General features: G+C 42.1%; 1 protein-coding gene across 3 annotated transcripts in view; it reads left to right on the top strand.

The window, feature by feature from the left end:
• Nucleotides 1-22,457, top strand: part of XYLT1 (xylosyltransferase 1) — a 204,608-nt gene that overhangs the window by 99,151 nt on the left and 83,000 nt on the right. For all 3 annotated transcript variants that reach the window (XM_075058584.1, XM_075058582.1, XM_075058583.1), the window contains one exon: nt 4,002-4,527. In XM_075058584.1, coding sequence (XP_074914685.1) covers nt 4,002-4,527 — 526 coding nt within the window. The remainder of the gene's footprint in view (nt 1-4,001; nt 4,528-22,457) is intronic.

Here is a 22,457-nt window from a genome sequence, read left to right as displayed (position 1 = left end):
GCCTAAACACCTGAAGCTGCAGCCTCCACTGGTCCCTAGGGAGCTGCACAGCTTGACCGGCCGCTCGTGAGTGCAGGGGTGGTAATATGGAGAGTGAAGATGCCGGCTGAAGCATCACATTAGTATCATGTCAAATGCTGTTTGAAAGAGGAATGTGGCCCAAACTTCATCCTTCGAGGCTTTTTTAAGCTACAGAGAGGTTTGGATGGGGCAGGAGGGCAGAGCATGGGTCCTTAGGACATGAGAGGTTATGTGCCTGTTGCTCTGGTTCAGGCCAGTCTCATCTGGGGTAATAAGAATTACCAAGGAAAACCAACAGCAGTGAACATCTCTCCCTTCCTTTCCCGTTTATCAACATGCCATTTGCTGTACAGATTAGGATGCAATTTTTTATTTTTTTTTTTTAGCTTAAAGAGAAAAATCATTTAGCAAGAGTCAGCCTATGAGAGGGAATGTTGCCAAGATACACAGAAATATCTTATCGTGACATCGCCTTTAGAGACCTTGGAAAGAGTTTAATGGAGAAGACAGATTCCCCCCCGCCTCCCGCCCCATCATTGCAGCCAGGTATTTTGGCCCTAAGTTGCAGCATGGTGGAAAACTCCAGTTACAGATAAAAAATGCTTTAAACTGTATTAATGATGAAAACTAATGATAGGGATGCTTTGCATTATGGTGGAGTGGTGTCCCTGGTCCTTTCTGCATACTGCTGCTGTTGAAATGCAACAAATAAAGTTCACATTTCCTCTTTCACAGTTTCCTTTGTATTTCACTACTTAACCTGTTGAAGTTTAAGGACTACTTATAAAGAATAGCTCAGGCTGTGTTTGGGTTATAAAATTTATGTTAATGGAATTAATACCGTCTTGGATGCCTCTTGTATTTAAGTTTTGTATAACTGGGGGACAAAACAGTTGAAAGAGACAGGGAAAGTCCTGGGTGACCCACTGTGGTTATGGATCACACCATCCACACAGATTTACCTCAACCCTTTTGTGTCTCTCTTAGTTATTCTCATTTATCTATCCAGATATCTGCAACTCCAGATAGCTCTCTGTGTTCCTGCTTACGTCAGAGGGCTGGTAGAATGTCCTGCTGTCAAAAAGGGAACAGTATATATGTTTTAAAGGGTAATCGCTGTGTGTTTGTTCTGATTCTTTGTGGTTAGTGTAATTTAAATTAGGCATATAGCTGTATATATATATATACACACACAACCATATATGCACAAGCGTGCAGGGCATTTTCCATTTAATTATTTGATGAGGAGAAAAGGTGAATTCTGGCACCAGCTTAGAGGAAATGCAGCAGCACAACAATTAAAGTTTCTGAGCTATTTCACATATACAAATCCAAGGGCCAAATGCATTAAAATAAAGCAAGTCAAATTTACAAGTGACATAACTAAGCTGAGGTTTTGGAGGTGGCTGAACAACAAAGAGAACATGACAACTATCAAACATCTGAAGTCTCAGAGCAGGGACAACTCGGTGGAGATGTTTGGGGTGTGATTTTAATAAGCTTTACATTTTTCTGGCTCAGTTTGCTGCTGGGTTTGAAGGGGTCTTTTTCTTTTAAGATACATTGGAGGTACAGACTAAGTGAAGGGAGCTGAGCTCTGAAAATAATTGGTTTATTTTTTTAGTTTGGTCATTCATGGGAATGGGGGCTGTCTTGAAACTATTTTTTGTTTGTTTTGTTTTCTCTTTGGTGTCCAAAGAAAAGCAATGAAGCTGGTGGAGAGTCTAGAACACAAGTCTTATGAGAAGCAGCTGGGGCAACTGGGGTTGTGGATTCTGGAGAAAAGGAGGCTGAGGGGGAGACCTTATCACTCTACAACTATGTGAAAGGAGGTTGTAACGAGGTGGATGTCAGTCTCTTCTCCCAAGTAACAAGTGATAGGACAAGAAGAAACAGCCTCAAGTTGCACCAGGGAAGATTTGGGTTGGTTATTAAGAAAAATTTCTTCACCAAAAGGGTTGTCAAGCATTGGAACTGGCTGCCCAGGGAAGTGGTTGAGTCACCATCCCTGGAGGTATTTAAAAGATGTGTAGATTTGGCACTTATGGACATGGTTTAGTGGTGGACTTGGCAGTGTTAGGCTTATGGTTGGACTTGATGATCTTAAGGGTCTTTTTCAGCCTAAATGATTCTATTATTCTTTAAAAAATGCTATTCTTTTTTCTCCTTAAAAGAAGATGACAGAAAAAAGAATTTGATTTCATGGGTGCCCTTAAAAATTAGAAACATAATTTTTTAAAAAAAGATATATTCTCTCCAAACTAGAAATATTTTGTTTGAAAAGCGTTTGGGTTTTGGCTTGGGTGTTTGGTTTTGGTTTGGTTTGGGGTTTTGTTTTTTTGTTTCTTTTTAAACATCTCTACATTGCTCTGTGTAGCTAAAGCTACTTGTGAGCTGGAGATATTCACGGAGAGAGAGTCACTTCAGTCACTCACAGAAACACATCTTCTAATGAATAAACTATTCAAACATTTCTCATTGCTGAGCTACAGAGGTCAAAGTGATACTGACTCCCTGCATGACCTTGGATAAGTCATTATCTCCCTCTCCTTCCTCTACAAAACCTGACAGTTAAATAGCTCCTTGCAGAAGAGGTGTGAGAGACAATTAGCTAATGCTGGTAAAATGTTTTGAATACAAAACGTGGTTCATAGGTGCTAAGAGTGGCTCCCGTCAATCATTGTTAGTGGATGCAGTCATTTACCAGCCTCTGATTTTTGGTTGTTAGGTCTTTAACTAGTAGAAAGAAACCAGGACAGACTCAAAAAGTCTATCAATATTTATACTCCTGTCTTCAGATGTTATAATAACAATTCCCCAATGATTTTGTCTGCTGTTGATCACTTCAATAAATGGAGATGTTCCTGTTCCATGGGTCTAAAAATTATGTCCCCCACTAGCCTGAGGACTAGTTTCTGCGGTCTGATAGCCACCCCTGGCTATCAGACAAGTTCTCATTTGATAGTACTATACACATATAAGTGGCGCTCGGTTTTGTTCTACTCTGTCACATCTTTTCTAGAGCAGATTGCCATGTTCTTTGTTGTCTCTCGGATCCTTGGGATAGTTCTCCTTTCTCTTTGGTGGTGTAAACTTGCTCTTTTGTTGATAGGCTAGGATGAGTTCCTGTGGCAGTAGGTGGAGGCGGCGGTGAAATGGTAAAGCAAAGCGTTATTCTGCATCAGACAAATATTTTGCATGGCCTATTCCTTTTCCTTTATATGATATATTTTAAACGTTGCAACACTATGATCTGTGTATTTATCAAAGTGCGCCCAGCGTGGAGAAGAGGAACGTGGTGGTTAAGAGCTGATGTCTGAACCTGCCAAGGAGCCCGAGTGTCTGCAGCTGCTCACCCTCTCACACGGGGCTCGTTGCTGCCACAGCTTCCCACGTGCAGCAAAGCTGCAATGCACCCTGTGAGAAACACTTCTTCAAAGTTTTATTATGTAGAAACTCCCCCAAAACAAAACTAGGAAGGGTTTGGTTTGTAGCAAAGTTACTTCACTGAAGGAAAGCTTGGACTGTAAAGTCACATGGTGCTTTCTGCAGAGGAATGCGGCAGTTCCTGGGGTACCGAACTGCGGTCATTAACACAAGGCATGAAGGAAGGCATTGAACGATGTGCTCTTGCTCCATTGAAACCTGTGTCAGTTTTGCCATTGATTTTTAATCCTGTCAGGGTGAAGTCTGGTTAATAATTGCTCACAAACCTGTGTAAAACCTCCCTGCTCTATCTGAGATGGGGCTCGGACTCTGGCTTGGTGATGACGGGGGTACAGGGGATGGTCGTCTGCACTGACCTGGGCAGCTCAGAGGCCTCTCTCAGCTCCGTCTTTCTGTTATGAACCCTGACGTGGGGATTTTTTTGCAGTATGCTGGATTGTAACTGATTTATGTTTTCATGTAAAAAATGCTTGTAATGCATGGGATGTGACTATTTTTAGTAAGATGAGTATAATTTTTCTCCCCATTTATAGGATGGCTATTTTTCCCACCGACCGAAAGAGAAAATGCGAACAGACAGCAATAATGAAAATTCAGTCCCCAAGGACTTTGAAAATATTGATAACAGTAACTTTGCTCCCAGGACTCAAAGGCAAAAACACCAGTCTGAGCTGGTGAAAAAACCCCTTAGCAAGCAAAAGGAGCACTTGAGAAAGAAGCTGGAAGAGGAGAAGATGAAGGAGAACTTGCTGCTGGGGAAGAACTCCAATGAGGTGGTGCAATTCAATGATCACCCCGGAAAAAACAGCAGCAGCAACAACAATTTGAAGGAGATTCACAGGTCTCCCAGACAGCATAATTTAAAAAAAAGTGGAAACAGCTCCCCTGAACTGAGATACGACCAACCACCAAAGTGTGAGGTAACAGGCAAAGAGGCAATCTCAGCCATGTCCCGGTCTAAATCTAAGCAGTGTCGGCAGGAGATCGCAGAGGTGTATTGTCAGCACAAGCATGGAAAGCTGATGCCAGAGAAGGTGACACGCTTCTGTACACTGGAGGGTAAGTTGGTAGATGGTGAAGGAGAAATAACACAGTGTCTCGGGGGAAGGATTCTATATAATTGAAATGGCCTTCTGATGTCAAAAAATAGCTTTATTTCAGGAATGTATAATGTACTTAGTCTGCAAAAACAAGGGAGGGTTTGAGTATGTTTTAAATAGGGAGTTACGTGGATGTCACGATCCTTGGTAGATTCCTACAGAATTTCTTTTCGCTTTACTTCCACCAGATTTTTATTACACTGTGTGATCTAGGTATTCAGCTGCTACTCCTGTTTCTTGTAGTTCTTAACCTACAGGCACAGAGAAGCGTAGTCAGAAGTCTTGTTATTCTGTACAGGAGTTTTGCGTGCTTTTTGGGGGTCAGGGAACAGGCATGGTGAATTTTGATGCCTTATGCTAACCGCTGAATGAGTGGCATTGCTGATATGGCTGGTTTTGTGGCACAGTGGAGTCCTAGCTAATAACCAGGACTTCTAAGCATTTTGATAATCCAGATAATTATCAGAAGTATAATAAGAAAATTTCAAAAGCATGGGAAAAAAACCCCTGATTTTGGGGCTCACTTCTATTTTTAATGTTCTTCAATGAGCAAAATAATTTCCCAAATCACTGTTGTAGAGAGTCAGTTACCTCTGCTAGCCTAAGCCAAGCTTTGATTTGTTGCTTTTGATTTCTCCATGCAGTCAGATACATGAGGTATCTCTCAGCTTGCTGTCGCTTTTGCATGTGAGCTGACCTTTTCCTACTTTTCAAGAAGAGTGCTTCATGTGCCGCCATTCATTTAGCTGTAAGCTTCCCATACAGTAAAGTGCTTTTATTTTTTAATATTTTTTAATAACAAAGCATTGATCAGTTGATCAAAGTAGGTATTGATCAAAGAACAGCATTATCCACAGCAGCACTTGTTTATACAGCAGTCTAAAGTCCCCATCCTGTAATTGGCACTTCAGCCCACGCATGTAAGGATATGTCGATGTCTTTGTCCGAGCTGAAAGTGCACAGGGACTTTCACAAAGAATAGGTCTTGCTTTGAGATGGTACAGTAAACCTGGTGAGCCATGGGCGTTGGGGGATGTTTAGTTTCTTTCATTAGGAAGATTTAGTTACATCCTCTAACCCCCATGGCTTACCTGTTTATTGCACCATCGCAAAGCAGTGGTTACTATTGGGTGGTTTCAGGGTGGGAGGGAGGAGGATCCATGTTGCTATTACCTAAATTAGGAGGCTAAACTCCACGTACAGACAGTGGAAAAAAGGAGGTGCCCCAGAGGATGTTTCCAAACAAGAGCATCTCTCTGTAATAGGAAGTTTAGGCTTTTAATTTAGATGACACATATTACGAGGGTGAATGGTCTGAGCACCCCATTTCCTACCTCAGTGCATGTGTGACTGTTTTGTTTTGGTTTTTACCATGTCTCTCTTGGTGTTTTTTCTCCCTTTCTTACCATGGTAATATTCAAAATCATTAAGCTAGGTGGGCAAACATTGGAGATAAAGAATTAATTGAGCAGGCAGAAGACTTGGTGTTCAGTGGGAAGCAGGGAGAGGGACAGCAGAGGCAGCACAAGTTGAAGGGAAGATAAAAGAACAGTAGAGAGGTAAGAATTGAGCAAACTAGACATCAGTGGCAAGCTGAGCATCAGTGAGTACCGCTCAGGTGCCCCTGAGGTCCCATTGGGGTACCACTGGTGGAATCCACTGTGATAAGCACATACTTGGTATTCTTCCCTCTTATTCTCTACTGACAGGAGAATCAGTTCTGGTCTGTGAGAAAGCTGATGGAGGTCAGCACCTTGCAGACACTTTTTGGGATTGAGGACATATCTTAGTAATGTCATCAATACCTTGTGTAGTGTAAATGCTTCACATATGGGTTGGGGCAATCCCAAGCACAAATACAGGCAGGGCAATGAGTGGATTGAGAGCAGTGCTGTGGAAAAGGACTTGGGGGTGTTGGTTGACGAGAAGCTCAATGTGACCCGGCAATGTGCACTTGCAGCCCAGAAAGCCAACCGTATCCTGGGCTGCAGCAAAAGAAGCGTGACCAGCAGGTCGAGGGAGGTGGTTCTCTCCCTCCACTCTAGTGAGACCTCACCTGGAGTACTGCATTCAGCTCTGGGGCCCCCAAGATAAGAAGGACGTGGACCTGTTGGAGCGAGTCCAGAGGAGGGCCACAAAGATGATCAGAGGGCTGGGTCACCTCTCCTATGAAGACAGGCTGAGAGAGTTGGGGTTTTTCAGCCTGGAGAAGAAAAGACTCTGGTGAGACATATAGCAGCCTTCCAGTCCTTAAAGGGGGCCTACAAGAAAGCTGGAGAGGGACTTTTTACAAGGGCATGTAGTGATAGGACAAGGGGTAATGGCTTTAAACTGAAAGAGGGTAGATTTAGATCAGATGTAAGGAAGAAATTCCTTTACTGTGGGGGTGGTGAGGCACTGGAACAGGTTGCCTGGGGAATTTGTGGATGTCCCATCGCTGGAAGTGTTCAAGGCCAGGTTGGGTGGGACTTTGAGTAATGTGGTCTAGTGGAAGGTGTCCCTGTCCATGGCAAGGGGGTTGGAACTAGATGATCTTTAAGGTCTTTTCCAACCCAAACCATTCTGTGAATCCTATACATGCAAGGGATATCCTGGAACGAGCTGGAAGATGGATTGTCATTAGTGTGGGTGCACACTGCAGCTGGGTGCAATTTTGCACACACCTAAGATTCCATCCCCTGCCTGGTAATATGTCTCCCATGGATGCAGGTTGACTTTCCAGAAGTTCTAAACAAGTACCTTTTTTAAAAACAGGCTTCTCAAGAGCTATTTATTGCTGGTTTTTTAAATACCAAATTTATCTCATATGTCCTGCAGTGAGGATAATAGCGTGGTCTTAGAACCAAGAACAGTGTCACCTTTTACAGTTGAAACCTTTCAGCACGTATGTACATTGCACATTGGTATAAATGCTTCATTTGTAATAAGACATAGTAAAAGGTCCAGGAAAACTGGGACCTACAAACATGACTAGAGAAATGGAGTTGTCCAAATATAGTTTTATTGTAAAATACATGTGAATTTAGTAACAACTCATGAGGTATGGATATATACCACATTAAAAAATTAAGTTTAAAAAGACTGTGGCTACAATTTTTAGGTTTGCAGTGCTAGAGTTTCATTTAGACTTTTATTTTAGGCAGCGATGCTTGTATAAAAAGAATAGTTGGACAATGTCTTAACTTAGCCAGATGGATACTTGTGGAAAATGTTGTCTTTTCTTTGCCTCAAGGTTATTTCCTCCTGCCCATGTTGACAGCTGAAGTTAACCACTTCAACAGCCAGATTTCCTTGGCAGAAAGTCTGGACATCCTGTGTTACATACAGGGTTGCTCTGGAGCAGATCAGGGAGCTTTTCTGTGGGGAAGTGATAAAGCAGCAGCATATTGAATTGGACATGAGTTGCTTATGCAGGAGGCACCAATGCACAAGCCATTTGGGACATCAGGTCTATGGAGGAGATCCAGACTTTGAAGTCAATTCTGAAATGTCTGAATACAGGGCTATCAAGACAGATGTGTAGGAACCCCCAAACTGAAGATGCCTGGTGCCTACCAGAAGGCCTTTATATATGTGTATATATATATAAAACTTGGTAGTTCCTTAAATTTTATAGACCTATTAAAGGTACATTGCCTGATTTTAAGTGTGCTGTGGTCTCAGATCTCTCCTCCCCACTGCAGAACATAAATACTGCAGCTGTTCACTCACAGGCTGGCTCCATCCCTCATCAAAGGTGTCTTCATCAACTCCAGAGGTCCTTTAAAGGAGTTGAACTTGGTTAGGAGATGTTTGTGAAGCACTGGCCATCAGCTTTTGGGGATATAAGACACCCCATTGTTAGGGTCACTGGTAGGCGGAGATCTGGGTAGAGGTCTTGCCACTTATGCATCAAAAAAGCTACACGCTGTTTGTCAGCAAAAGTCAGACAGCTGGGGAATGAGTCTATGTGTTCAGCATGTGAGTGCTATTCCCTTCAGTTTGGTTTGAAAAAGGTCTGTTTTCAGCAGAGCTGTGAAGTATAAATATTTATGCATTGGAGGAGCACATTCATCCATTATCCCAACATATAAACGTGTTCCCAGTGCTATGGTTTCCACTGAGATGTCATCCAGCATTTAATCCCCTTGGATCCTGTCTCAGCTGATCAAAACCACGAAGTTGCTAAGTGTAGCTATCAATCATGGACATGACTCCATCCAGCTGGATTGTCATAAGTGTTAAGTGATACATTCACTTGAGTGGTTATCAACAGGAACAGGATTCAGGTTATCAACAGGAACAAAGCTGTTTCTTTTTCCTTTTAAGTATTTTATTGTTTCCAAAGGCAACAGGCAAAAGAAGTAGAACATAACTATCTTCAATGTATAAAAGAAAGAATTGTTAAAACCAAGAGCATCATGTTTATTACCTGTTTGACATGCAGGCATTATTTCCGTGAGAACAAGAGAACAGGGGCTACAGCCCCTCTAAGGATCTTGCAGAGAGACAGCACTGCTGAAGCAGCAAAATGGGACATGGCAACTTTACCAGTTACCTGACTTGCAGAGCACATGAGCCAGCATTTCCCAGCAAGCCGGTCCTGAACGCAGGGCACAAATACTATGGAACGGGATTGGTGTCAACGGCTTTAGGTGCAGCCTTATCCAAGGTCATGGCTGAGATCAGGGCAACAGGCAACTTGCAAGTCACCCTTCACTCAGAAGGGAATGTTTGGAGTTTGTAGAGGTGTATTTTGAAGGAAAATGCAGTCAGTGAAGGTAAGAGGGGAGAAGTAGGTTCAGCACAAGGTTAGATGAGGAAGGGGCAAATCCAGTCCTCTGCAGGCTGGGGAGAGGGTACAGGGAGACATCCTTTTGAGGAGTTCATTTCTTCTCAGGAGACGTGATATGGAGATCAGCAACCTGTGGACAATGTGGCAGATTGTTTCCTTGCTGGGGCCATCTCCAGCCTGGTCCTATACAGGCCAGACTAGAGACGCTGATTCCCCTGGTGTGCCAGACTCGCTTCTGCTCACCAAAGCTGTTGGTGGACCTGGACCAGCTGCCTCCGTTCCTTGTCTGTTGACATCATAAATGGCCCTCCTCTTGTGCAGAGGTATTGGGAAGAAGCAGAAGTTTCAATGTGAATTCTTTATTCTTAAAATAAGCTTCACTCTCTACCTAGATAAACTCCTCTTTGACAAAGCACAAGTGATCTGATCTATGCCACGTTTCCCCCAGCAGAGTCCCTTACTACCATGGGCAGGAGTATAGTTTAGAATGGCCACTGTGACCCTGACTGCTGAGATTACTGCCCGGATTATTGGGCAGCAATGTGATTACAATTACACAACTCCACATTTCAACATGCATATTAAAGTTGTGACTTCTACTTGCACTCTTCCTCCTGCGGTGAAAAAAGCCCAGCTTTTGACCCGCTGGCTGGATTCTGTCCCCGAATTCTCTGTTTTCACTCCCACATGGATCGTGGTAGTTTGTAGCTCTGAATCCCTTGCCTTGCAGGGTTCCTCTTCAGTCATTGGCACCAGGTCCGTGAGTCATTGCAGGCATGGTGCCAAGTGGTATCTGCATCAGTCCTCCTCTGGGCCAGTTTCTCTAGGCTGCCATATCCCCAGGGGAGACTGGTCTAATCCTTATCATTAATTACCCAACTAAGTTTATGCTTGACACAGATCTGTGGCCCTAGATAGATGAAAAGTATGTAACAGGTTTTTTTTGAGGGGTGTTTTCGAAGATGTAGTTCTGGCAAAAGAAAAGTCCCTAGGAAAGCAGAGCCTCAAGTGAGCCTGATTTATTTCCCCTTGGCTCTTCTGTTGTCTTTTCTTAGTTTATAAATCAAACAGGTTTTCTGCTACCTTCATCCCTGTGGGGTAAACCCAACTCATAAATAAAGTAGAAAAATAATCAAGCTACCCTCATTCCACATCATTCATCAGCACTGAAAGAGTTCTTTGCAGATTAGACTGCTTTTTCCCTGGATGCTTATTGATAATGCTGCTCTGGCACATTGAAGCAAGAGTTTTCAGTTTCTTACAGGCTGCCGAGAAGAAAATTTTCCATTTCATTTTAGAAAACCCAGCCGCCTTTTGGTTTTCAAACTGAGAGAAAAGGGCTCTGGAGCTCCGTTTACTGAATAATATGCACAGATAATAGCAATCTGCATGTCTATAATGTTTTTGTCTGACTACTTCAAAGCACTCAACAGAAAGAGGTGTGATTTGCAGGAAGGGAGAGGATGAGCCACTAAGATGCCAAATACTTACAGGTTGGAGCAGAGCAGTTCTTTAAGGTGTGAAAATGAGAGAGTCCTCTATATAATTTTAAAAGAATGGGAGGTGTAACTAAGAAAATACAGAATTTCATCTGCTCAATGTGCATGTGTGTGCGCACAGTGACATAGAAACATATAGCTTTCGTTAGCTTTCACATTTTTGGCAATGCGTTTTTGGACTTACTGGGTTTGATCTAAAGATTATTGAACCCCAAATTTGTCTTTTTCTCCTGGTTTCAGGATTCCTAATGACATTGGCTGCTCCTGCTTCTTTTCTGTACATTTAATGTTAGTGTGACAAAATTACTGTGGTGAGCTATACACAGTTTAAGGAGCATGTAAGAGCCACTGCACGTGCAGCCCAGACAGCATTTTAATTTGCTGCATCACAGATGACTCCGGTTGCAATAAATTTACTGTGAGTAGACTAATTGCAAAATAACCCTAATTGAGTACTTATCAGCGAACAACATCCTGTGGAACAAAACTGCTTACAATTAATTGCATTTAAGCCATACGCTGGTATTCTGCAGAATGCTAAGATGTAATTACACCATGTACAGAGATTGCGTTCTGTTCTGGAAACCGTGTTTCCAGCACCTCTTTCATTGTAAGGGCCATTTCAAGATTCAGTACTTGCATTTTAGGCGAAATGAGTTTACGAAATAAGTGGTGTATCTGTCCTCTCCCCTTAAATGTGTAAAGCAGAATGAACTCTAATAAAATCAGTGAAGCTGTGGCACTGTAAGGAGAAAAATGGGATCTCGGGAAGAATGTATGTTGCGCTTGTGCAAGTTTGGATAGTTAAAATTAGGGTTTAAGTAACAAAAAGATACTTTATTGTTTTGGCTGAAGATTGACCCTACCTCATTGTATGGATGAGGACTGGACTATATCATTTATGTGATGAAAATGCATGTAAATGCTGGGATCCAAAGTGCACATAAGCCCCTGTCACCAGACTGGATGTGCAGGCAGGCATCCCACTGTAGGGCTGCCTGCATTGCTGTTGGATGACCAGTGCACTCGGGTCATTTGAAGGGAGTGATGAGGCAGCCTTGATATAAGAGTTGCCAAAATGCTTCTCCCTGCTCACAGCTGAGTTGTTCCCTGGGCGGAGGGCCCAAAGAATGAATTATCCTCAGAAACTGGATCTGGCCAGCGGGTCAGAAACTGGACAAGTTTCTTTGTAGAAGGAAGATCTGTGTCCATCTTGTAAGGGAGCTGGAATTGCTAGAAATGTCCTTGTGGCATCCCAAAACAGGGTGACATTGTTTTGCCACCTCCCTGCATCTCTGGGGACAGCTGCAGTGTAGAGGACAGGAGTCTGTTGTTTCTCAGGGATGGGTGAGCTTGTCGCGTTGCAGGGCTGAGGGATTCTTCTCCCAATAATAAAGCCATTATGAGCACAGGCTGGCTCTGTCAGCATTGTCTTGCATAGCTTCAGCTTTGGTTTTAGAAGAAATTCAGTGAGGGGAAAACTGTGTTGGGTGTCTGTGCCAATTAATCCTTTCATTTAAATACAGACAATTCCTGTCTAGATTATCTGCAATTTTAGAAGTGGGAGAATGAAATCAGACTGATGTTCCTCTGTTTTTTCCATGTGAAGCTACTGTCTGGTCGTGTTTTTCCACATTAGGCCTGTCTAGTCACCTGTGGATCTGGTGGCTGCAGAGCTGGTCCCTGGCAGGCCAGGGCAGCCAACTTGCAGAAAAGCGTCTTACAAGTGGTATCTTAAGGAAATGGTGAGAGCAATGCATGACACAAGGAATGGAGGGCAGAAGGGCTGGAAAATTTATGGTCAGCAGCCCTAGTTCTCACCAAGCCTCTGTTTTGGAAAATGATATCGTTTTATGGAGCATTAAAGGGGGAGCGTGGGCAAGCGTGGGAGAGGATAATGGCTAAGAATGTCCTCGCTGCAAACCTCCTGGGGAGAGAGCACAAGGGTAGCAGAAGCTCAGTGAATATTTTGATAAAGATTACTGTGTATATACAGAGATGAAAGAAAAGTACTTAAGCGATCGCTAATGCTTCCCAGTGATCCTGTGAAATGTGGACAGAGTGTCGGTGGGGAGAGTCAAAAAAAACTATGGCTAGAGAAAATTACTGCTACAATGGTATGAGCTGAAGGGTAAACAAGGGGGGGGGGGAAGAAAAAAACCCAAACCCAAAACAAAACCACCAAACCCAGCCTTTCCCTGTAGTAGGAAAATTTGAGCCATACTGGCAGTTGTCGGGTTTTTTTCATATAAAATAGGTGTTGGACCTCTGGAGTGCCCTCATTACAGTGATTTTAGTAGACAGACCTTTAAGAGGAAACATGGCATCTAATTCTCTTATTTTTATTCAATGCTGAGCAAGCAGCTGTGCAATGTGAATGCACAGTAGTACTGAACTGAGCTTGAGTTAAGGTTGCACAAGCAGCCTCAGTGTTATATTCTTTCCTAATTTGACTTTGCAACCATAACAAAACTGTGTTAGTGTTGTTATATACTAATTGTAAGCAGGCAACAGCAACTTTCAGATTTGCTTTTTGGTTTAGGCCTAAAGTGTCATCCAGGACAGAAGGAAATTGCTGGGGCTGACGTGCTAGAAATTCAGCTCTGCCTTTCTAACCATTGCACTTCTCTAAGTACCATTACGTAGCAAAGTAATAGTCTGTTTTCACAGGAATCTACAGCTGATGAACTATTGTTTTGAGAATCGGGAAGTATCATGTCCCAGAAATCCCACACTAGCTGCGTGGATTGGTTTGAAGTCAGTGGCACTGACTGTATTACTTTTAAAATAATTGGGGGGAAAAGTCTTGACATTTAATTTCCTCCTCCTGAGCTGGGGCAAAGAATTTTCCTCTTTTGTGGCTTCTTGAAACAGATGCCTTAACTATTTACAGAGTTTGTTACAGGATTAAGTATATAGTTAAAGGAATGCACCCTTTTTCAGGCAGGTTTTTGAAAGGGTACGTTTATTTGATGTATTTCAAGAGTTGCTGGGCTTTGAGACCAGTGGCTGTTTTGTAATGTCTTTCTCTGGAAATGAGGAAAAGTTGTTTAAGGGATCTACTCTGAATTAAAATGCCAACATTCTAGGCACGAGGCCAATCTTAGGGGACATTAATGCCATTTTAAGACTCCAAACCATAATTTAGTTGTTCCTGTTGCAAATATTTATTATGCAGAAGGGTGTTTTAAAACATCAGTCTTTTTTTTCTCCCTGGGTATTCATGACTTCTATAGAAAAAGTGAATGACAAGAATCTGTAGCTGAGTAACCTTGGAAGAGATTTTGAAATTGCTCAATGTATACTTAGTCTTCCAAATAAATGCTTGTCTTTGATAGTTTGAGAGCATGTTGGAAGTGAATAGCCCTGATTTCCTCCCTCGTGCTATTTTAATATCCATGATATGTCACTGATTTATCATCTAGTTGTGGCAAAGAAGTTATTCCTGATTGGCACCTTTGTAAGGAATAACAGAGTACTCCAATTCCCAGTATCTACTGCTGTCACCGTCAGGCTTAGTTGAATGCACATTAAGCTCTGAAGTATTCTATTTACAGTTTTACTATAAAATAAGATACTGCTTTTAAATTCCTGGCCCTACTGAAAGATCCATGGCAAAAGTCCATCATTTTCCCTCTCTAGTTTCCTCATCAGCCTCCAGGGAGGCCAAAGAATTTTTCAGTCCTTTCTCCTAGAGCTTGCTGAAGCTGAATCATCACTATCCTCTCTTGTGTTTGGTGCTTACCCATCTGTTGTCTTCCAGTGGATGTCACTGTAAGAATGGTGGGAGATTTAAGCCAAAAACCAGAATTATACTGCAGGAAAATCATTATCTATTAACTCAAACTTTGCGGTTTATTGAAAATAATTTGAATAGTGATTGTATGTGCTTTCATTCAAATTGTGAAATTCCTAGCATTTGTTCTGCAGGACTGAATTGCTTGTTGCCTTTTAAAACAGAATTTCTTCATATTGCTGTTCTTGTGATAACACAACAGTCTTCTACAGGCAGCGCTGCCTGGGAGAGCATTGGCTGTACTCCAGTGGCTGCATTCCCCTGCCACACCACCTTCTCTTAGGCTGCTACAACTTTCCTGGGCATTAAAAGTTTTGAAGAAAGGCCCTTCTACGTCCTAACAATGTGCTTTGTCTAGACTGAGGAGAGTGGGTGCATTTAGGTTGTCAGTGGGTGGTACATACTAAGCTCGTCGGTAAGCATATAAAGGCTTGGTTCAGACTTCATTTCAAGTTTCCTCTTCATCATTACTGCATATACACACTGGCTGTGTTTTGGAGGGACCACGTTGTTCTGCATAGGCAGTGAAATTCAGTGAAAACTTGAACTTCACAAATTTTTTTAACAGCAGTATAGATACTGCCTTTGAGTTATACCCGGAGTTTAGAGAAAAACTTGTGTCCTCATGAATCAAAAGCTTTTATTTAGACACCGTTCTCTCTTTACCTGGCATTATTCCCTGAGGAATCACTACCATGGCAAATGAAGATTCTTGTAGGAGGACACCCTTCTGACCTTTGACATGCTGATGGTTTGGGGGCCAGCTTTGTGAGTTAGAACATGTAATCTTTATGATACCATAAAGATATCACATCATCTTTGTGTGGATCAGCTTGAAGAAGCTCATCTACAGAGCTCATCTCCCAGTTTCTTGCTAATTCCTCCAGCTTGCATTTGCTTACCTTAATAACCAGTTGTCCCTGAGGTGTAGTAGTCTGGAACAGTTGTAGGTCTTGTCAGGGAGCACCACAAAAAAAAAAAGCTGTCTGTTGAAAGGATGTTTTTCTACAAATCTTGTTGGAAACCTCACTACTGAACTGAAGTTCAAGGCAGCCCTCCATGTAACTACAATATAGTTGCTTATATCATTCTCTTTGTTGCAAAGTGGTTCCTTCTCTTTTGTGGAGACTTTCTTGCCCAAACTAATGGTGAAGTGTTTTCTTGAAGTCTTGATTCATTTGCATAACTCATTAAAAGTTGTAAGAGAAACACTTTGCTAGTGAGAATGCACCTTAGTTTGTGACCAGCTGTAAATAGCAGCTTAAGCAGTCTCACTGCTTACTCACCTGTGTTTTTAATTGGAAATGAAGGTTTCCATCTAGCTGATGGATATTACTGTGCAGTTGAGTATTTTAAACTGTGCTGCTTCTAGACTGAAAGCTTCTGTGTATGCAGTGTGTTACTGTGCTGCATAATATTGTTGAGCTTGACAGTAGCATGACTGAACAGAACCATATATTTTTGTGTTCTCCACCTATTTGTGGGCTGTGATTCATTCTGGGCAATTAACTGAATAGTAGGGAGGAAAAGGGAATTTTAAAAGAGGAATTTACTGCAATATATGTTTTACCCATTTGTACTTTCTCTTTTGCATGGGACCTAGGTGTAGGTGCTGTGAAAAAATTTCACTAATATATCTATAAGTCTCTGAACAGGTTTGAGGATCTCCCCCAAAATCATTCTCTCTGTCTGAGAAAGTCATGGGTTTTGGTCACTTATTCAAAAGCATTGTAAGGAATATACTCACTTACAGAAGGGAAAGCTGGACAGGAGAACCCAACCTGGCTCCGTTCCCCACCTTGCCAGAGTAAGCAAATAGCTAAGGAGAGGTGTGTCTGAGATTAATTGTGAATAGAGCTACTGAGATTAATTGTGAATAAGACTTATACATAACACACACCGAATTTGCCAAGCCACAGCAGAGGGAGGCTATGTGGAGCTGATGTGGTTTTGTAAATAATTCTACCATTTTCTGCCAGGAGGTGAACAAACCCAAGCTTCCCATGAAGTAGTAAAAGCAAAGTGGGCTAGAGGTTTAACTGATGTATATTGCACTGACTTTGATGACCTCACTTAAACGACATCTTATTTCAGTGACTTTATTTAGTAACCTTTATCAGTGTACCTTAAAATGTCTCTATGCACTTCTATCTCCATAATTTTAAGATCACGGTGGAAAAACAAGACAATTTTGTTCCTACAGCAACAAGCAAAGATCAAGAAAAGAAAAGAGATATTCAGGGCTGGGGGTTCTTGTCTTACCAGTCAATGGAAGTGTATGGTCCAAAGCAAAGCACATCCATCCAGTATTTTGGGAACAAGAACAGTTTTATGGCAGTTCTGATTCTGAAAATGTTCTACCAGCAGATCCCTGAAAAGCAAATGGGAAAATCACTTCTGTCAGGCTCCAGAGGAATACTACGAGGAGGCTTCAGACATCTCTGGTATTCTTCACCTAGTCAGCAAAAAGGAAATCTATTCAAAATTGTCTACTTCTGGATCTTCTTAATGAGAAATCCCATTAGATTCAGCTCCATCGTTTACAATGAAAAGGCTTCAGATGAAAACATATGAACATGTGTGTTATTTCTCTCAATCATTTATGGCCATTTGTAGGCATAATTTGCCAAACATGCAGACAGGATTATCTCTGTGTTTTTCTTGATGTTTGCTTTCTATTGCTGCAGACTGCAAAAATTTAGGAAAGAAATGAGTGATATTAGGGAGCCCCAGTGCAAGCTTGAAATGGCTCAGAGAGTTCTGCTGGAATCCATCCAAGCAGAAGTCTTATTCAGAAGAAGGAGGGGAGAAAAAAGGTTCTCTTGCTGTCCCTATGATGAAAGAATTTTTTTTTTCAGTCTGTTTATTATATTATCACCTGGGGATGTGATTACTTAGAGAAGTCATTAGAGAGCCCCCAACTAAAGAGTGACAGCAAGAATATGCTCCATTATGCCATATCATAAGCCAACCATATAAGCGCTAACTAGAAAGTAAGGCCTAGAGTAGTAGTGTAGAAACTTGGGTTTCATTTGTGATGTGTCATAGGCTTGTTGGGACACCTCAGAAAACTCATGCCATGTACAGACCAGGGATAACAGATACTTAACTCCATTGCAAATATATGCAGAGGAAGAATGGTGTGTGGTGGTATTGTTGTTAGTTTGATATTTAAGTGGATTTTAAATCCTGTTTATCAAGAGACTTGGAAATAATTTTGTTATGAAATAATAACAACTTTTTCTGAGTCCCCTAAAGGAGTTTACTGAACAAAAGTATCTTTAAGGAGGAAAATGGTAACTGACTTTCTATGAAGTCACTTAAATTAAGTGCTAAATTCTATCATTCTATCCCTGAAAAACCCTGGTGTTTTGCTGAGGGGATGAGGGCAGGCAAGAGAGCAGTCCAGCTGTAGGTCCAGTCTGACTTACTGTACCTTCAACAGATTTATTAACACATCACTGGTGGTGGTTCTCCAGCTTTGTACCATAGTGATGCACAAATGTGAAGTCACAGGAAAAGTTTTCTGCTATGTTTCCCCTCCATTTTTATCTATTCGACTCAACAGCTTCGACCTGGTACAGGAACTTCTGTGTGACGGCTGCTGGTTGATGGCTACTGTAAGAGGTGTCAGTTGTGCAGTGTATCAGTTGATTGCTTTTGCATTAGAGACCTGGGAAAAGCACAATAGTAACTTTTCTCTCTCAATCTGGTAGCTATTAGGATGTCTGATATTTTTGCACCGTGTTTCAAGGTGGCTAGGAAGGGAACTGTGTTTTTAATTATCGTATATTTCAAAGACTGCCCTGTGCTGTATTAGTTTCCACAGTAAATTTCCTAAGGTAAAGTGACAAAACAGTAATTTTTCATTATGAATCAGCTATCCATGAAAGATTGGATTTAGGTCAGAATTTATTACCCTACGGAACTGAAGCCAATATTTAACATAATGTCAGCTATCTTGATATTAGAGAATTTTAATGGCTATGCAATTTTATTCGATGATAAAGTTATTTCAGTTGTGTAGTATATGTCTAGGCAATTTGATGTACAGAGCCTTGAGATGAAAATTGGATAAACATGGAAAATGGTGATTGATTGGTGGAAGGTTGCAGTAATGTCTGCCTTGATATACCTTTTATTGTTAAATTATTTATCTAATGCAATCTCCTACACTTTTAGGAGTCTTTAAGCTGGCATTAAATCGATGTTTAAATCTTCACAGTCAGAAAGGCCTCATAACTCAAACTGATAAATATCTTCTAACATATCAGGAGGAATAATGATCCATCTTAATATCTGAAAGTAGGAAAGATATTATTCTTTCTACTTCCGAAGAATCCCTGTAGAAGGACTGAGCCATAAACCGGAAGAATTAAGATTAGGAGACAGAAGGAAATGCAAGAAAGAAAAAGGATAGTAGTAGTTTGTCTGTGGAATTGAGAGCAAGTTCTGTTTGCTTTGAAAGATGAGTAAAAATTTTCACCAGGACTGAGCAGAATAGGGTGAGTTGACATGCACATGCTGGATGTCCTCAGAGGGCACACAGAAAGCCTTCCAGAGGTCTGTGGAGTGGCTCATTCCTGGAGGGAAAGAGAAGATAAGGGCCACAATTATTTTGTCTGCCAAGGTGTTATCGAGCATCTGTCTACTCCAGATGACTAAGTCTGCCTTTGACTGATTTGTGCTCAGGTTATAGAAGGTACATGGTGGATCAGTGGAATAGAAACACGTGGCCTTGGAAGAGCTGGAAACAAAACCACAGGATGGCATTTGGATTTGTCCCTTGGAGCTAGTGGGTAAGACTGATCCCATGCAAATGGCCATCAAAACAGCCCACATACTGTGAAGCCTTGGTGCACTTGTGCTCCTCCCTGCACATCTTCTCACGTATGTTCTCTTGCCTAGAGTTTGCCTATTAAAAATTTTGTATTGCATTGTCCAGAAAACAGTATAGATAATTTGGTTTTTTTCTCATCTACTAAGTGTTATATAGAAGGGTTTGGATTATTTATCTAGAAGGCAGCTAACAGCATCAGTAAGCACAGCCGAAGCTGCCCTTTTGCTGTCTATGTACCAATTTAAACACTAGAAAGAAATATTAAGCACAGTCAATAGGCAAAAAAAAAAAATCCTCATTCAGATGGTAACTAAACCTAGTCAAGAGCGAATGGGAAGTGGAAGTTCCTTTCCACCTTAAAGGCGGTGTTATTGTTGACACTAATGCTGGAATTTTCTTTGAATAGTAGGAGCCTTTTTATTTTTTTGAGGTGGAGGTGGGAAAAAATTATCCTATTTATAAACAGGATCTCCAGATGAGTTTTCATCTTCAAGCATTACAAATTTATTTCAACCTGTATCTAAAACTATCCAACTGCAATAACACAAACCTGCCCTAAATAAACCTTCAAAAATCCTGAGTTTGTCTAGAATTCAAGCAGAACATGAAAACCTTGCATCATCCCTGAATAATATATTTCAAAGCTGATGAAACATATTTCATCATTTGCATAAATCTTCAGTAGAAATAATTGTAATTTGACAATTTTCTTTTCTTTATCTCAGTTGAGAACTGGAAATCATAATTGGTAGCTGGCCGAAATTCATGTAGCTTCATTTGGATAGAGCAGTGAACCTAACCAACCCTGCAGCTTTTCTAAAATGCCACCGCAGAATCATACACTGGTTTGGGTTGGAAGAGACCTTAAAGATCATCTAGTTCCAACCCCCTTGCCATGGACAGGGACACCTTCCACTAGACCACATTACTCAAAGCCCCACTCAACCTGGCCTTGAACACTTCCAGCGATGGAACATCCACAAATTCCCCAGGCAACCTGTTCCAGTGCCTCACCACCCTCACAGTAAAGGAACTTCTTCCTTACAGCTAATCTAAATCTACCCTCTTTCAGTTTAAAGCCATTACCCCTTGTCCTATCACTACATGCCCTTGTAAAAAGTCCCTCTCCGGTTTTCTTGTAGCCCCCCTTTAGGGACTGGAAGGCTGCTATACGGTCTCACCAGAGTCTTTTCTTCTCCAGGCTGAAAAACCCCAACTCTCTCAGCCTGTCTTCATAGGAGAGGTGACCCAGCCCTCTGATCATCTTTGTGGCCCTCCTCTGGACTCGCTCCAACAGGTCCACGTCCTTCTCATCTTGGGGGCCCCAGAGCTGAACACAGTACTCCAGGTGGGGTCTCACGAGAGCAGAGTGGAGGGGGAGAACCACCTCCCTCGACCTGCTGGTCACGCTTCTTTTGCTGCAGCCCAGGATACGGTTGGCTTTCTGGGCTGCAAGCGCACATTGCCGGGTCACGTTGAGCTTCTCGTCAACCAACACCCCCAAGTCCTTCTCTGCAGGGCTGCTCTCAATCCATTCTCCACCCAGCCTGTATTTGTGCTTGGGATTGCCCCAACCCATGGGCAGGACCTTGCACTTGGCCTTGGTGAACTTCCTGAGGTTTGCACGGGCCCACCCCTCCAGCTTGTCAAGGTCCCTCGGGATGGCATCCCTTCCCTCCAGTGTGCCGACCGCACCACACAGCTTGGTGGTCTTGGCAAACTTGCTGAGGGTGCACTCAATCCCACTGTCCATGTTTCTGACAAAGATGTTCAGCAGTGCCGGTCCCAGCACCGACCCCTGAGGAACACCACTCATCACTGCTCTCCACTTGGACATTGAGCCAGTGACCGCAACCCTTTGAGCACTACCATCCACCCAATTCCTTATCCACCAAGTGGTTCATCCATCAAATCCATGTCTTTCCAATTTAGAGACAAAGATGTCATGCAGGACAGTCTCAAATGCTTTGCACAAGCCCAGGTAGATGACATCTGTTGTTCCTCCCTTATCCACCAACGCTGTAACTGCATCATAAAAGGCCACCGTATTTGTCAGGCACAGTTTGCCCTTAGTGAAGCTGTGTTGTCTGTCACCCATCACCTCCTTATTCTCCGTGTGCCTTAGCACAGTTCCCAGGAGAACCTGCTCCATGATCTTGCAGGGCACATGGGTGGGACTGACTGGCCTGTAGTTCCCTGGGTCTTCCTTTTTTGCCCTTTTTAAAAATGGGGGTTATGTTTCTCCTTTTCCAGTCAGTGGGAACTTCCCAGACTGCCACGACTTCTGTAATATCATCTTCCTTTTAAACAGCATTTGCCTATGCTGAGGCAAAACGCAGAAAATCCCACATTTCTTCACATTAATTGGATTAAGCTAGACTGGAAATTGTGTAATACTACACAGTAGGCATTTAGCATCCCTAAAACTTCAAGCTTCAAAGAGCAGTTTCCCTAGTTCAGGCTCCCTACCTGGGCTTGTTTATTGCTTTGAACATGCAGACATACTTTTATGATTCATAATCATCCATAAAGAAATTCAGCTGTTATTTAAAATGCTCTGGTGGGAAGGCTCAGTAGTTGTTAATTAATAATGCATCAGTAAAGCAACAAAAAGGCAGGTAAAGATACAGTTTGAAGTATTGGCTGGGTCTCTGCTGTCTTCAAAATTGTGTTTGTGTCTCATTTCCCCAGGGTTATGTTGTCAGTGTGCGTTGACTCTGGGTTCTCCACTTTGTACTCCAGGCACTTTCGTCAGAAAATACTGACTGATGCTTGAGTATGTCCATAACTGAAAGTAAATCAAAATGTGTGTTAGCATGCTGGTGTGGGTTAAGAGGTATAAACTGACTCTTAGCATGATTTCAGTGCCAGAAACCTGTCAGGGACTCATGAGAAGTGTCAGTAATACACTCAGTAATATCTTTGAAATGCAGAAAATTTAAGGCTAAGTGTAAAAAGGGAAAAAAAAAATTCTGTGTTG

This window comes from Buteo buteo, chromosome 27, assembly GCF_964188355.1.
Source record: "Buteo buteo chromosome 27, bButBut1.hap1.1, whole genome shotgun sequence".
NCBI lineage: Eukaryota > Metazoa > Chordata > Aves > Accipitriformes > Accipitridae > Buteo > Buteo buteo.
Note: the sequence above shows the minus strand (reverse complement) of the source record. Positions and strands in the feature narration are given on the sequence as shown.